The following is a 14,869-nucleotide window of genomic DNA, read 5'->3' on the forward strand; positions in this document are numbered from 1 at the left end:
TTAAAGAAAAATACATAAATGTTCAGAGATTTGTGGAAAAGCATTAAGTATACAAACATGCATGTAACAAAGGCTCAGAGGGAAGAAGAGTGAAAAGAGGGAAGAAGACTATAAAAGAAATAAGAGTCAACATTTCCCAACCTTGATAAAAAATTAATTTACAGATCCAAGAAGCTCAATGAGCCCTAAAATGGATAAAAACAAAGAGATACTGAGAACTGCAGAACTAAGGCTTCCAGCAGCCCAAGGCCATGTCCCTTGGATGACCCCAGTCCCCATTAAAATGCCTGTCTGAGAAAGGAGAACTGCTTGCAGGAGAACTATTTCTTCTAGCCAACACCTGAGACTGTAAGAAATGTACCACTCTGGTGCACAATTTTGATAGTGGGGGACGCTGTATATGAGGATACTGGGTATAGAAGACCTCCATAACTTTCACTCAACTTTGTTGTATACCTAAAGCTGCTTTTTAAAAAAAATGCTGGGTTTTGTTGTTGTTGTTTTAATGAAGGCAAAATAAAGACATTTACACATAAAGACTGAGACTAACTACTAGCGAAGTGATCCTATAAGAAATATTCAAGGCCGGGCTTGGTAGCTCAGCCTGTAAACCCAGCGCTTTGGGAGGCCGAGGTGAGTGGATTGCCTGAGCCCGCGGGTTCATGACCTGCCCGGGCAACTTGGCGAGACCTCATCTCTACAATAAATCAAAAATTAGCCTGGCGTGGTAGCGCGCGCCTGTAATTCCAGCTACTTGGAAGGCTGAGGGGGAAGGATCGCCGGAGCCCAGCGGGTCGAGGCTGCGGTGACAGGGAGCGGCCACTGCACTCCAGTCTAGGCAACTGAGTGAGACTCCAACTCAAAAAAACAAAAAAAAAAAGAAATATTCAACAGAAATGATACTGAGCTCCTTTCTTTGCTCTTAATTTCTCTAAAATAAAACTATAAAAAGCAACAATTGTAATACATTATTGATTTATTATAATATCTATACAAGTAATAAATATATAGTACAATAATATTACAAAGGAGGAAGAAGGAAATGGAGTAATATTAAATAATGTTTGTATATTTTACTGGAATTAAGTCACTATCTGGAGTAGATAGACAGTGATAAAGATGCATACTGCAATCCTTATAGCAGTCACTAAGAAAAACATAATTCAAGAATCAACAGCAAAATTTAAATGGTTGACTAAAAATTTTGTTCAGAGTGGATAAAAATGCAAGGGCCAACCAAAAGATTCAAAGACAAATTTTAGATGCATAGACACAAAGAAGCTGAAAGCAAAAGGATGAAAAATTTAACATGCATACAGTAATTTAAGAAGCTGGAGTAGTTAGACTAGTATCAGAAAAAAAAGAGTTTAAGGTAAGAAATACTAGTAGAGAAGACTTTTGTAATGACAAAAGGGTCAATATATCAGGGGGCTATAGTAAAAGTGCACTCAACAGCATCATTCCCAAATGCATAAATCAAGAACTGGCAGAATTTGGTCAGGTGTGGTGGCTCACACTTGTAATCCCAGCACTTTGGGAGGCTGAGTCAAGAGAACTGCTTGGGCCCAGGAGTTCAAGTCCAGCCTAGGCTACATAGCAAGACCTCATCACTACAAAAAAAAAATTTAAAAATTAGCTCGGCATGGTGGTATGTGCCTAGAGTCCCAGCTACTCAAGGAAGCTGCAGTGGAAGGACTGCCTGAGCCAAGGAACTTGAGGCTGCAGTGACCCACGACAGAGTCACTATACTACAGCCAGGGTGACAGAGTGAGAACCCAACTAAAAAGACCAAAAACTAGCTGAACTGAAAGAAGTAAATAATCTAACAGTTATATTTGGAGACTTCAATTTGTTCTTTAGTAATTTAAATAACAACTAGACAGAAAATCAGTAAGAACATATGCTATAGTCTGACTATCTGTGAACCTCCAAAATTTCTAAGTTGAAACCTTAATCTCTACGGTGATGGAGTTAGGAGGTGGGGGAACTTTATGAGTCTTTGCTTTCTGGGAAGGGATTAGTGCCCTTATAAAAGAGGCTCAAGAGAGCTTCTCTGTCCCTCCTACCATGGTTATAGTGAGAAGACCCCATCTATGAGGAAGCAGGCCCTCACCAAATCTGCTGCTGCCTTGATCTTGGAATTCACAGCCTCCGAGCTGTGATAAATTTCTGTTGTTCATAAGCCATCTAGTCTACGGCATTTTTGTTCTAGCAGCCCGAAGAAGAAAATATGGAAAATCTAAACAGTGCCATAACCAACCTGACCAAATTTTCATTTATAGAATATTCAACACAAGAAGAGCAAGATACAAATTATATTTAAGTATATGCTATCTAGGACAGACCAGATGTTAGGCCATAAAACAAATCTCAATAAATCTGAAAGTTCTAAAGTTAGTAATCTAAGCTTTGTTTCAACAAACTAGAAAAAGAAGAGCAAACCAAACCCAAAGAATATAGAACGCAATAATGAAGATCATAATGAAAACTAATTAACTAGCAAAGAGAAAAACAGAGAAAACTTCAAACAAAAACAAAAAAAACAAAACAAAAGACAAGAAAATTAACAAAACAAAAATTTACCATTTATAAGACCAACAAAATTGACAAATCTTTAGCCTGAGGGGGTTAAAAAAGAGAAGACGAAATTACTAAAATCAAGAATTAAGGACAAAGGTGGCTCATGTCTATAATCTCAGCACTTTGGGAGGTAATGGCAAGAGGACTGCCTGAGCCCAGGGTTTGAGACTAGCCTGGGCAACTTGGTGAAACCTCGTCTCTACAATAAATAAAAACTGTTAGTCAGGCATAGTGGCAAGCCTGTAGTTCCAGCCTAAGCCCAGCAGGTCAAAGCTGTAGTGGCTGTGAATGTGCCACTGCACTGCAGACTGGGTAACAGAGACTCTGACTCAAAAAAAAAAAAAAAAATTAACATCACTACAAATCCTACAGCTCCTAGAGAATATAAAAACTTCAAATCAACAAATTAGACAACAGATGAAGTGAGGAAATTTCTAGAAAGAAAGAAGTTATTAAAATTATCCCAGAAGCCGGGCTCGGTGGCTCAGTCTGTAATCCCACACTTTGGGAGGCTGAGGTCAGTGGATTGCCTGAGCCCACGGGTTCGAGACCCGCCTGAGCAACTTGGCGAGACCTCATCTCTACAATAAATCAAAAAAAATTAGCCGGGTGTGGTAGCGCATGCCTACAGTTCCAGCTACTTGGAAGGCTGAGGCAGAAGGATCGCCAGAGCCCAGCAGATTGAGGCTGCGGTGGCCAGGAGCGGCCACTGCACTCCAGTCTGGGTGACAGAGTGAGATACCAACTCAAAAAAAAAAAAAAAAATTATCCCAGAAATAGAAAATCTGAATAAACCTATTACAGGTAAACAAAATTTGAATTAGTAATTACAAATCCCCGCCAACACATACACACACAAGACCAGACTCACAGAATTTTGCTGGTAAATTCTATCAAATACTTATTTAAGAAATCTAAATCTTAGACAAATTCCTTCAGAAAACACAGATAGGAGAAACAGTTCCCAACTCATTCTATGAAGCCAGTATTACCCTGACACTAAAGTCAGGCAAAGACATCCTAACAAAATATCAGCAAACCAATTCAGCAATATATGAAAAGAATTATACATCATCACCAAATGGGATTTATCCCAGAAACTCAGATTGGTTTGATATCCTTAAATCAACTGGTATGACACACCACAGTAACAGAATAAAGGATGAAAACCATAGGATCAACTTAAAAGATGCAGAAAAGGCATTTGAAAATCCATTACACATATAATTCAATATAAATTCATGATAAAACTCAAGAAACTAGGAATAGAACAGAATTTCCTCAACCTAATAAAGGGCATATAAGAAAAACCTGAAGCTAGTATATCAGACTTAGTGGTCAAAAATAACTGCTTTCCCCCTAAAACTGGAAACAAGGCAAAGATGTCTTTTTGTACCATTTCTATTCAATACTGTACTAGAGGTTCTAGCTAGCTCAGTAAGTTGAGATAATGTGATCTTGTATAAAGAAAATCCAAAGGAATCCACCAAAAAAACAAAAAAGCCCCATCCCTACTAGAATTAATAAACAAGTTTTGCAGAACACAAGATCAATTGTATTTCTGTATATTACCAACAATTGTTGGAAAACGAAATTAGAAAATACCTTCTGGCCAGGTTCGGAGGCTCAGCCTGTAATCCCAGCACTTTGGGAGGATGAGGCAAGTGGACTGCCTGAGCCCGTGGGTTCGAGACCCGCCTGGGCAACTTAGCGAGATCTCGTCTCTACAATAAATCAAAAATTCGCTGGGAGTGGTAGTGTGCACCTATAGTTCCGTCTACTTGGAAGGCTGAGGTGGAAGGATCGCTTGGAGCCCAGCAGGGTGAAGCTGCGGTGGCCGGGAGTGTGCACTGCACTCCAGTCTAGGCGACAAAGTAAGACTCCAACTCAGGAAGAAAAAGAAAATACCTTCTACTGCAGAATAAAAAAACACCTAATACTTAAGAACAAATTTAAGAACTAAGTTTCAGAGCCAAAGAGTGAAAGATTTTAAAAACTGCTAAGAGAAATGAAAGACTACTTAAATAAATGGCAAGATACAGCATGTGCATATATTAAAAGATTCTATTTTGCTAGAAATGTATTCTTCCCAAATTGATCAACATCATTCCACAAAGAAAAGAACATACTCAGAAGATTTGCTGGTAAATTCTAAAATATATTCAAGAATTCAAAGCAATCCCAATAAAAATCCAAGCAGGCTTTTTTGTAGAAGCTGACAAGTTGATCCTAAAATTTATATAAGAATGCAAGAAATCAAAAGCATGATTCATAAAAGAAAGTAATGATAAACAGAAATGCATTAAAATCAAAAATTTTGCTTTTCGAAAGATGCCATAAAAAAATCAACAGACGAGCCGGGCTTGGTGGCTCAGCCTGTAATCCTGCACCTTTGGGAGGCTGAGATGAGTGGATTGCCTTAGCCCGCGGGTTCGAGACCCGCCTGGGCAGGCGCAACCTCATCTCTACAATAAATAAAAAAAAAATCAGCCGGGTATGGTAGCGCATGCCTGTAATTCCAGCTAACTGGAAGGCTGAGGCGGAAGGATCGCCAGAGCCCAGCAGGTCGAGGCTGCGGTGGTCGGGAGCGGCCACTGCACTCCAGTCTGGGTGACAGAGTGAGACTCCAACTCAAAAAAAAAAAAAAAAATCAACAGACATGCCACAGACCAACAGAAAATATCACAAGTTATATATATGTACATATGTGTGTATGTATGTAGTGTGTGTGTGTGTGTGTGTGTATTCTGGTTCCCAAAAATTAAGACAGGGTCTAACTCAGTTGCCCAGACTGGTCTCAAGCTAGCCTCCAGCCTTAGTCTCCCGAAGTGCTGGGATTACAGGTGTGAGCCACCATGCCTGGCCATAAATCATATATTTTTGATAAAGGACTTGTATCCAATATATTAAAAACTCTTATATACATAATAAGATACAAAAGGAAACAAATAGCTTTTAAATATATGAAAGGATGCTCAATTCCACTCATAAAAAGTGAGATGTGGCCAGGTGTGGTGGCTCATGCCTGTAAACCTAGCACTTTGGGAGGCAGAGGCAAGAGGATTGCTTGAGCCCAAGGGTTCAAGACCAGTTTGGGCAACGTGGCGAAACCTCATCTCTACAATAAATCAAAAAAATTAGTCAGGTGTGGTGGCGCATGCTTGTGGTTCCAGTTACTTGAAGGCTGAGGTGGAAGGATCACCCAAGCCCAGCAGGTCAAGGCTGCAGTGGCCTAAGTGCGCCACTGCACTCCAGCCTGGGTGACAGAGTGAGACTCCAACTCAAAAAAAAAAAAAAAAAAAAGAATAACTATTTGCATTTGCATACAATAAATAAGTAAAACTGATTATCTAATGGAAATAGGGACTGGGAGTCCACAGGTGTTGGACAGGGTAGATGGGGAAGGAGGTGGGGCAAGATTTCTCAATGTGTACTTTTCAATATCATTACCTTTATTGTATGAATCTTTTATTTGCATTACTTAATAAAATGAATTAGCAGTTAAACATCTTGACATTCATTTAAAAACTGCTTACTGAGTATCTATTATAAAACTCTGTGCCATTTATAAAAAATAACAGTCTGATACAGCACTCTCACCTTTGGTTAACAGAAAAACTGATACTGAATGGGGGTATTGGATACCCCCTATGAAAAACAAACATTTTCTGAAATTTTAACTTTCCATTATTTTATTAAAACAACAACAACAACAAAAACCACAAACCTCTTTGCTTCTATACAGACACAAAAACAACTCCATGACACCTAAATATACGGAGCTACCATGGGATGTTGCAAAATCAAGATTGATAATTACAGATCAAGCAAGAGAAACAAAATTAGCATAGGGTTGTTTATAAGTATGCCTTGATTCTCTCCAGTTCTAGTCTTCAGAAATTACTGGAATAGAATAACTGTGTGCTCAATAATTTTAGAGAAAACATACACAGAAAAAGAAACCCTTAGCAAAACAGGAAACTTAAAAACATAAAATACTACCTGCTGAGTTGGATAAGATGAGGGTGAACTGTCCACTTTGCTTTCCTCTTTCCTGGGGCTCCTATTTTCCAGATCTCCATCTTCCTTTGGGATTCCTGGTGGCTCCCCACTACTCTCACCATCTGCTTCTTCGTCGTCAGCTTCCGAAGAACTGCTACTGGTACTGCTTACCTGAGGAGACTTTAAAAGCAGCTTTTTATAATTTAATTACACTTTTCAAAACAAAAGAGTAATATAAAAAATTTAAACCAGACGACCATTTTATGTTATTTACTGTTGCTATGAAGAAACCATACCTCATCTTTCAGGGCCATATTTTCCCCACCACCATTCAACTCGCTGTGGATTCCATTCATGTTGGCCACCACCTCTGTGTCATCGTAGTTACTCAGTGGATAAATATCAGCAAATTTAGCTGACAATGGTGCGACATCTTCATCATCACTACAACTGAGATAAGCAGAGACGGTCACCATGAAGCCATCCAATTCAATTGGGAAGGACAGTGACCACCCATTAGACATTTCGTTTACAAATCATTGTTTTCATTTACAAAGAATATTATGTTAAGTATCCTTCACACTACTTAACATCTCTTAGTTACCTGCACATGAGAAAAACATCTGGAAGATGAACACTTGTGTTATTTGGAAGAATGGGGAAAACAAACCCTCCAAAAGTAGAATACTAAGGAAACCACAAAAATTTAATCATATTAACTGATTAACGTTTATATCTCCATTTGACCTGAAGACCCATGGTGTAAAACTCTCTGCTACTCCAAGCAATTTTTGATTAAAATTAAAGGGGTACGAGAGAGCAACCTTAGATCTTTAGTACCGCGGGCTCAGCAATCCACTCACCTCAGCCTCCCAAAGGCGTGGGATTTACAGACTGAGCCACTGAGCCCAGTCATGTTTGCTTTTTTTTTTGGAGTTGGAGTCTCACTCTGTCGCCCAGACTGGAGTGCAGTGGCCGCTCCTGACCACCGCAGCCTCGCCTGCTGGGATCCGGTGATCCTTCCGCCTCAGCCTTCCAAGTAGCCAGAATTACAGGCATGCGCTACCACGCCGGCGGATTTTTTGGTTTATTGTAGAGATGAGGTCTTGCTGCCCAGGCGGGTCTCGAACCCGTGGGCTCAGGCAATCCACTCACCTCAGCCTCCCAAAGGCGCGGGATTACAGGCTGAGCCACCGAGCCCGGCCGTGTTTGCTTTTTTAACCACCAAATTTTCAGCAAGTCAGTTGAGCAAAACCTTGAGAGACTTATGCAACAAAATACTAAAACTTTTTTGCTACAAGATCAGGCATGGTCTGGTCAATCATGATCTTAATTATTTTATTTATTTATATTTGAATTGGGGTTTCACTCTGTTGCCCAGGCTAGAGTGCTTTAGCAAGACATCTAAGCAATGGGCAAATGTAATGTTTACTAAAAAAATTTTAAAACAGATTTCAAGGCTTTAGTCTACTAAGGCCACTTATAACATATGATCTTCTGGTACATGAAAGGAACTGATAGAGTTCAAGTTCTGTGTAACTGGAAGTCCCAGGGACCACACAAACAAGCCACTGAGTCCATCTTCAGCTTGGGTGTACCATGACTTCCAGAAAGTAAAAATTTTAAGAACTGGTTGTCTTAAGTTTTTTTTTTTTGAGTCGGGGTCTCACTCTGTCGCCCAGGCTGAAGTGCAGTGACACAATCACAGCTAGTTCACCACAGCCTCAACCTCCCAGGTTCACGTGATCCTTCCATCTCAACTTCCCAAGTAGATGGAACTGCAGGCGCACCACCCACAGCTGGCTAATTTTTTAAATTTTGTGTAGAGATAAGGTCTCACTCTCTCTCTCTCTCTTTTTTTTTTTTGAGTTGGAGTCTCACTCCATCGCCCAGACTGGAGGGCAGTGGCACGCTCCTGGCCACCACAGCCTCGACCTGCTGGGCTCCGGCGATCCTTCTGTCTCAGCTTTCCAAGTAGCTGGAACCACAGGCGCGCGCTAGCACGCACAGCTAATTTTTTGATTTATTAGAGATGAGGTCTCGCCAAGTTGCCCAGGTGGGTCTTGAACTTGCGGGCTCAGGCAATTCACTCACCTCGGCCTCCCAAGGCGTGGGAATACAGGCTGAGCCACCGAGCCTGGCCCATCTTAAGTTTTTAGGAAAGAATGGCCAAGATTACCACAATCAAGTGTCTTTTCCACGTCTAAGAAAGCAAGATTCAACACACTACAATGTATTATAATCTGGAGTTCACCAAAGAGAAGCTCAAACAGCATCTACCAGGTAAAGGGTGCTCAGGTTTCCTGAGGGTCTAAGGACCCCGAGGTGATGAAGCATGTTGCCTCAGTCAACACCCACACCCACTCCTGTGTCATTATCATTCTTCCAATTTACAATTGAGGAAACCAAGGTTCTAAAATGAAGCAACTCAACCATTTGCCCCACGTGATGATGGGAGGCTCCACCAACCCTAGCACCCATGAGATCCAGAAAGCTCTGCAGTATTATAACTGTATAACCATCCTTTTTAAACCAATTTTGAAAAAGTACCAAAAAACACAGCACAAACCAAAGATAACACTGGAGATTTTCAAACCATGGCAGTTCAAGTTGCTGAGGGCCTAATAATCGAAGACCCCAGGCTCTTCCCACCAATGGTAAGCAGTGATGGCCCAAGGAGAAAGGCTCCCACAGCCAATAACTTCCACTACTGAACGCGGGACAAGAGCCCACAACTGACATCAGCAGCTGAGACAAATGGCAGGAATGAAATTTTCTAGCCTAAATTTGTATTTGACTATACATGTTTCTCTGTTTCTGTAAAAAGCTGGGCAACAGTTAGCTGCAAAACCCTCTGTTTTATTCCCTGAAGAGTGCACAATGTCTCTGAAGCTTTAAAGCAGCTTGTAATCTTTCAGTGAAGACAGTCATGGAGTTCACACCAGTCCTTTTGAATTATTTTGTTTTTGAGAACAAGCCCACGTTAAGAATCGAAAGACTCAAGAAAGATGCCAGAGTGACTATAAGAAATCCAGATGGAGAGAATGGACACACACTGGTCAGTCAGAGAAATCTGAGAAATGCTGAGCAGCCAGGGTCAGTTCCAAAATCCCTCCAAAGGACATGCAACCCTGCATGCTCTAAAAGACATGTAACATAAAAATAAGTTTACTTGAGTAACTACATACATTCAGGTGCAACTCTTCTAGAAGGTCACAACTCTGAAAAAATCTGGGACCAGCCATCTACAACACGAATTGGTGACAACTAACAGCCACCTTGCTACTACGAAATGCACTTCTAATAATGTAGGAACACGAAAACAGAAAATTTCAATAGCTTGCTAAAGTGACTGTCTGAGTTCTTAGCAAGACATGGAACAGGCATGAAGGCTGGGCTGACAGATGAGGCAGATGGACAGTGGCTGGTCACCCTCCAGGAGAATGAGGAGAAGTGAGGCCAGAATTGAAGACACTTCCCTGCAGACCAACATGTAGTTTTTTTTACTAGCACTGATTAGTCTACCATATTTTTTTCAGGTAATGAAATAGTGTAAAAGTTTGGGTTTGCTGATTTCATGTTTTAAAAGTTGTTTAAAGAAAAGGGTCCTTTTTCAAGAGGAGCACAATAATCATGTTCATACTTCTGTAGACAATAATGTCTCTATTACTCATTATTGGATCACTTAAATTTCTGAAACTTTATTTCAAAGTTACAACTTACAAAGTTGGTGCAGAGCCATTGTCTGTGAGGATGAGTCTGGGATGTTGCTGAATTGTAATGGGAGAGCTGGAGCCTGACCCTGAGCTTGCTGATGACACACTGGGTGGGCGCATCTCAGAGAGATAGTCGGGAGCAGAGTCCACTTGCAGTGGTAGCTGGTGAATGTGGATGTCATCAGTGACGGGTGGGTCCATGATACCACAAGTGAGGATGTGTGAGAGGCTGCAGTCATCACAAGCACATCTGATTGGGAATTAAGGACAGTTACCAAGAGAGTCAATAGAGAAGGCCAGACCGTGTTCTTGATGGTCGGTTCCAGCCTCTACTTGGTTCAGTGAAGGTCCCAAGGCCCACTTCACCCACACAATGACCCAGGCTCACCTTCTCCGGTAGCTACAGTTGGGGCAGTCGGGCACACTCAGCCGGGATGACAGCATGTGCCTCATAGTGTCTGTGAAGTTGTTCTCACCAGCAACTACTTTCTTGTTCGTTAACTAAGGAAAACGAAAAGGTGATGATTTAACTTGTCAGGACACCTCTCCCATTCCATGGCTCATATTTTTCAGTTACTATGGTCATATGCATCATGCTCATGGGCATAGCTTCCTCCAGTGGGACAGAACCAGGAAAACAGGGGCAGCAGCTCTGTAGTATGCAGCAGCCAAGAGGTAAGCTACACTAGGGTTCAGGTGCCAGGAGTGTCTGAACGCTTTCATCCTCAGCAAATAGCTATGATGCAGCCTCATAGCAGATATCTGTACACCCTGTCTGCTGTGTGCTCGGTACTTGCTAGTTACCAGGAAAGGAGCTGTAGGAAAAGAGACCGGCACATGGAGGAGAAGGCGTGTACCTGGAAATCATCGAGAAGGTGGCATCTAAACTTCCAATTGACTAGGCAAGCATCCGGATTTGAAAAGAGAAGGAACTCTGGACCAGCTCTGGCAATGGAACAAGTGGCAGCTGGAGGGGCCACTCAACAGGACAAGACACATGCAGAATGTAGTGGGGGGGGGCAGGTGAGTGGACTGAACACAGGTGTCATCTATATTCCTGTGGTATTCAGAGGAAACCATGGGACTGAGAATGTAGAGGCAAACACAGGGCCAAGGCCAGGGAACACCAGTATTTACGGAAGGCTAAGGGAGGGGAGTTCACAAAGGAGGTGGAGAAAATGTCAGAGGAAGAGAGTTGCTGTGGTGCGTGGATGGGAGATCAAGGGAAGCAAGCTCCCAAATGAAGTTGAATACCCTGAGACCCATTATGGGAAGGTCACCAGAGAGCTCTGCCAAACAGCATCACTGACAGAGGGCAAGACTGCTTAGAGAAAGCACCACTGAAAATAGGAAGAAAGGGGAGTCCAGCTTTGCCAATAGCCACACTGAAGGCACAGCACTCTGTTAGGAGAGCCTGGGCCCCAATCCCAGCTCTTTGACATCAGACAACATCCTTAACCTCACCCCGTCATCCTCCTTGTGTGTAACCTGAAGATGTGACACCACCTCCCTTACAGGAGACTGTGGGGACTCGGGGCACTATCCTTTGAAAAATACCCAGGACTGCTATAGGCGAGAGAGGTCATTCAATAGACACAGGTTTTCCTTGAGAAGTACGAGGGGAACCCAAAAAACACGAAACTGTCTTTTGAAGAGTGGGCCCTTTATGGTACAGGCTTCCTCCGCTAGGTATGTGTTCTAGGAACCCATCGGTATCAGTGTACCAGCTAGCATTCTTGTAAGAGGCTAAGTTTGGTCTCAGTGAATTTTTTTCCCAAAGTTCCTTCAATCTCATCCCAAGTGACTTTTTCTGTTTCCCTGGATGAAAAAAGCCCTCAAAGAAAAACTTTTTACCGATGTGGAAGAGGTGAAACAAAAAAAGGTAGGAGCACTAGAAGGCATCCAAATTGACAATTGAGCAGTGGAAAAAGCATCTTGATCGGTGTATTCCACCATAGAGTAATATGAAGGTGACTGAATTTTAAACATTTAAGAATCAATAACACAATTTTTAATAAATAAATTCCATCTTTTTGGGGTCCCCCTCATATATGAAAGATAAGGAAATAGGTCAACAAAACTAGTTTAGCTTGAGATAAATACACTGTCTTGAACAGTTTTAACGTTGGCAGGACATGCCAATGTGGTCCTCAAATGTTGTTCTAACAGGGCACATTAACATGCAAATAAATCATTCGCTCGAAGGAATTCGATTTCCTTTATTTGTCCCTCTTATTAACAAGGTTACCTGTTCTTCGATGAATCTTCTTTGTTTAAAAAGCTCCCAGTCTTCTGTTAACATGCGCTGTTTGGTTTTCATTGTCATCTAGTAACGGGATTAAAACAAAAAAACAAAATAACCACAAAAAATACATTAGTAGCAGGAACAGCTATACAAGACATTTTCAAGGGGAGATTTTAAAAGTTGATATATATGAGAAATATCATCTGCAAACAAAAAAATAAAATAAAGATACAATACTATAAATATGTTACCAGGTGTTCTATTTCATCATCTTACATGACTTACTCAAAATCATCACAAGTACTTTTCTTATATGAAAGACGCATAGGGATGAGGCCGTTGCTCTTCACTGCCAGTGCTGCCTCTAGCTCGCTGATCTCCAGCCGAAGGAGAAGGAGTAAGTAGGAAGGTCTCTATACCATGGCTCGTACAAAGCAGACTGCCTGCAAATCAACCGGTGGTAAAGCACCCAGGAAGCAAAAGCTGCTCGCAAAAGTGCACCCTCTACTGGAGGGGTGAAGAAACCTCATCTTTACAGGTCTGAACTTTGGATGTGCAAACTTCCTTTCCAGGCTGGTGCAAGAAATTGCTCAGGACTTCAGAACAGATCTGGGCTTCCAGAGCACAGCTACTGGTGCTTTGCAGGAGGCATGTGGGCCTATCTGGTTGGCCTTTTTGAAGACACCAACTTGTGTGCTATTCATCCCAAATGTGTAACAATTATGCCAAAAGACATCCAGCTAGCACTGCATACATGGAGAACGTACTTAAATGGGAAACACTTCACTGTCAAAAAAAAGTGTCTCTTCTTCCTGTTATTGGCAGTCCTGAATGTTAGGGTTCCCACCCCCATGGGGTCAAACGGTACCTAAGTATATGACTGTGAGTGGAAAAACAGGAAACAGCAATCAGATATGGGCAACTTTTCAACGTTCATCTGTGTGTGAAGTCTTAATATAAAAGCGAGGATATAAGGCATTAACGCAAGCCAAATGTTTCAGCAAACGAGTTTCAGTTGTTCAACTTTATAACAATTATAAATAAACCTGTTAAATTTTTCTGGACAATGCCAGCATTTGGATTTTTTAAAAACAAGTAAATTTCTTAATGACAGCAACTAAATGGCGTTTGTAACATTTTTATCATAAAGTAGATTCCATCCATTCACTAGACTTTTCTGAGTTGTCCTACGTGCAAGTGCATGTGATTGTTCTTTTTCTTGAGTCGGAGTCTTACTCAGTCACCCAGGCTGGAGTGCAATGGCAATGCTCACAACTACTGCAGCTTCGACCTACTGGGCTCAGGTGATGTTTTCACTTTAGCCTTAAAAGTACCTGGAACTATAGGCATGCACCACCACGCCCAGCTAATTTTTAAAAAATTTACTGGAGAGATGAAGTTTCACCATGCTCCCAGCCTAGTCTCGAACCCGTGGGCGTAGGCAATCCTCTTGCCTCTGCCTCCCAAAGTGCTGGGACTGCAGGCGTGAGCCACCGCACCGGCAAGTACACATTTTTAATGTTGTCTGTCTTCTGTGCTGTTTCTGTAAGTTTGCTATTAAAACACATTAAATTAAAAAAAGAAAAGAAAGAAAGAAAAACACATAGAGATGAGTAAACATTAAAAGGAGAAATTATATTTTGGGAGGCAGAGGTGAGAAGATTGCCTGAGCCCAGGGCTTTGAGAGCAGACTGGGCAACTTGGTGAGACCTCATCTGTACAATAAATCAAAAAAATTAGCTGGGCGTGATGGCACATGCCTGTAGTTCCAGCTACCTGGAAGGCTGAGGCGGAAGGATCACTTAAGCCCAGCAGGTAGAGGCTGCGGTGGCTGTGAGCATGCCACTGTGTTCTAGCCTGGCCACAGAGTGAGACTTTGGCTCAAAAACAAACAAAAAAAGATAAATAAAGATATTCTAGCAAAATCTACCAATACAGTGAATGAACATTCAATATGTACTGAATGTCCCTTTTGTGCCCTAAACGTGTTATAATAAAAAAGATGAAGGCACTCCAATTCTGCTGTGTGATAAGCTCAGACCACAGGAGAGGAAGACCTATTAACAGGTACACTGAAACAATTCAGCTGAGTCTTGGAAACATCATGCTGAGTGAAACAAGCCAAACACAAGGGGACAAACACTGTGATTCCATTCATGGGAGGTTCCTAGAGTAATCAAATACACAGAGACAGGAAGTAGAATCATGGGTCCCAAGGGCTGAGGGAAGAGGGGTGAGGAGTTAGTATTTAATGGGGAAAGAGCTTCAGTTTGGTAAGATAAAAAAGTTCTGGAGATGAATGGTGGTGATGGTTGAACAACATGAA

The 14,869-nt window shown here is 41.7% G+C and overlaps 1 protein-coding gene across 1 annotated transcript in view; it reads right to left on the bottom strand.

Annotated features, from left to right (window-relative positions):
* FAM193A (family with sequence similarity 193 member A) overlaps nucleotides 1-14,869 on the bottom strand; it is a 79,937-nt gene that overhangs the window by 51,080 nt on the left and 13,988 nt on the right. Inside the window, exons 2-6 of the mRNA XM_008066383.1 lie at nucleotides 12,547-12,624; nucleotides 10,687-10,799; nucleotides 10,306-10,548; nucleotides 6,879-7,032; nucleotides 6,583-6,762 (exon numbers count right to left, since the gene is read on the bottom strand). Coding sequence (XP_008064574.1) covers nucleotides 6,583-6,762; nucleotides 6,879-7,032; nucleotides 10,306-10,548; nucleotides 10,687-10,799; nucleotides 12,547-12,624 — 768 coding nt within the window. The remainder of the gene's footprint in view (nucleotides 1-6,582; nucleotides 6,763-6,878; nucleotides 7,033-10,305; nucleotides 10,549-10,686; nucleotides 10,800-12,546; nucleotides 12,625-14,869) is intronic.

The sequence above is a fragment of the Carlito syrichta genome, unplaced genomic scaffold, assembly GCF_000164805.1.
Source record: "Carlito syrichta isolate Samal-C Ts95f unplaced genomic scaffold, Tarsius_syrichta-2.0.1 Scaffold308899, whole genome shotgun sequence".
Lineage (NCBI taxonomy): Eukaryota > Metazoa > Chordata > Mammalia > Primates > Tarsiidae > Carlito > Carlito syrichta.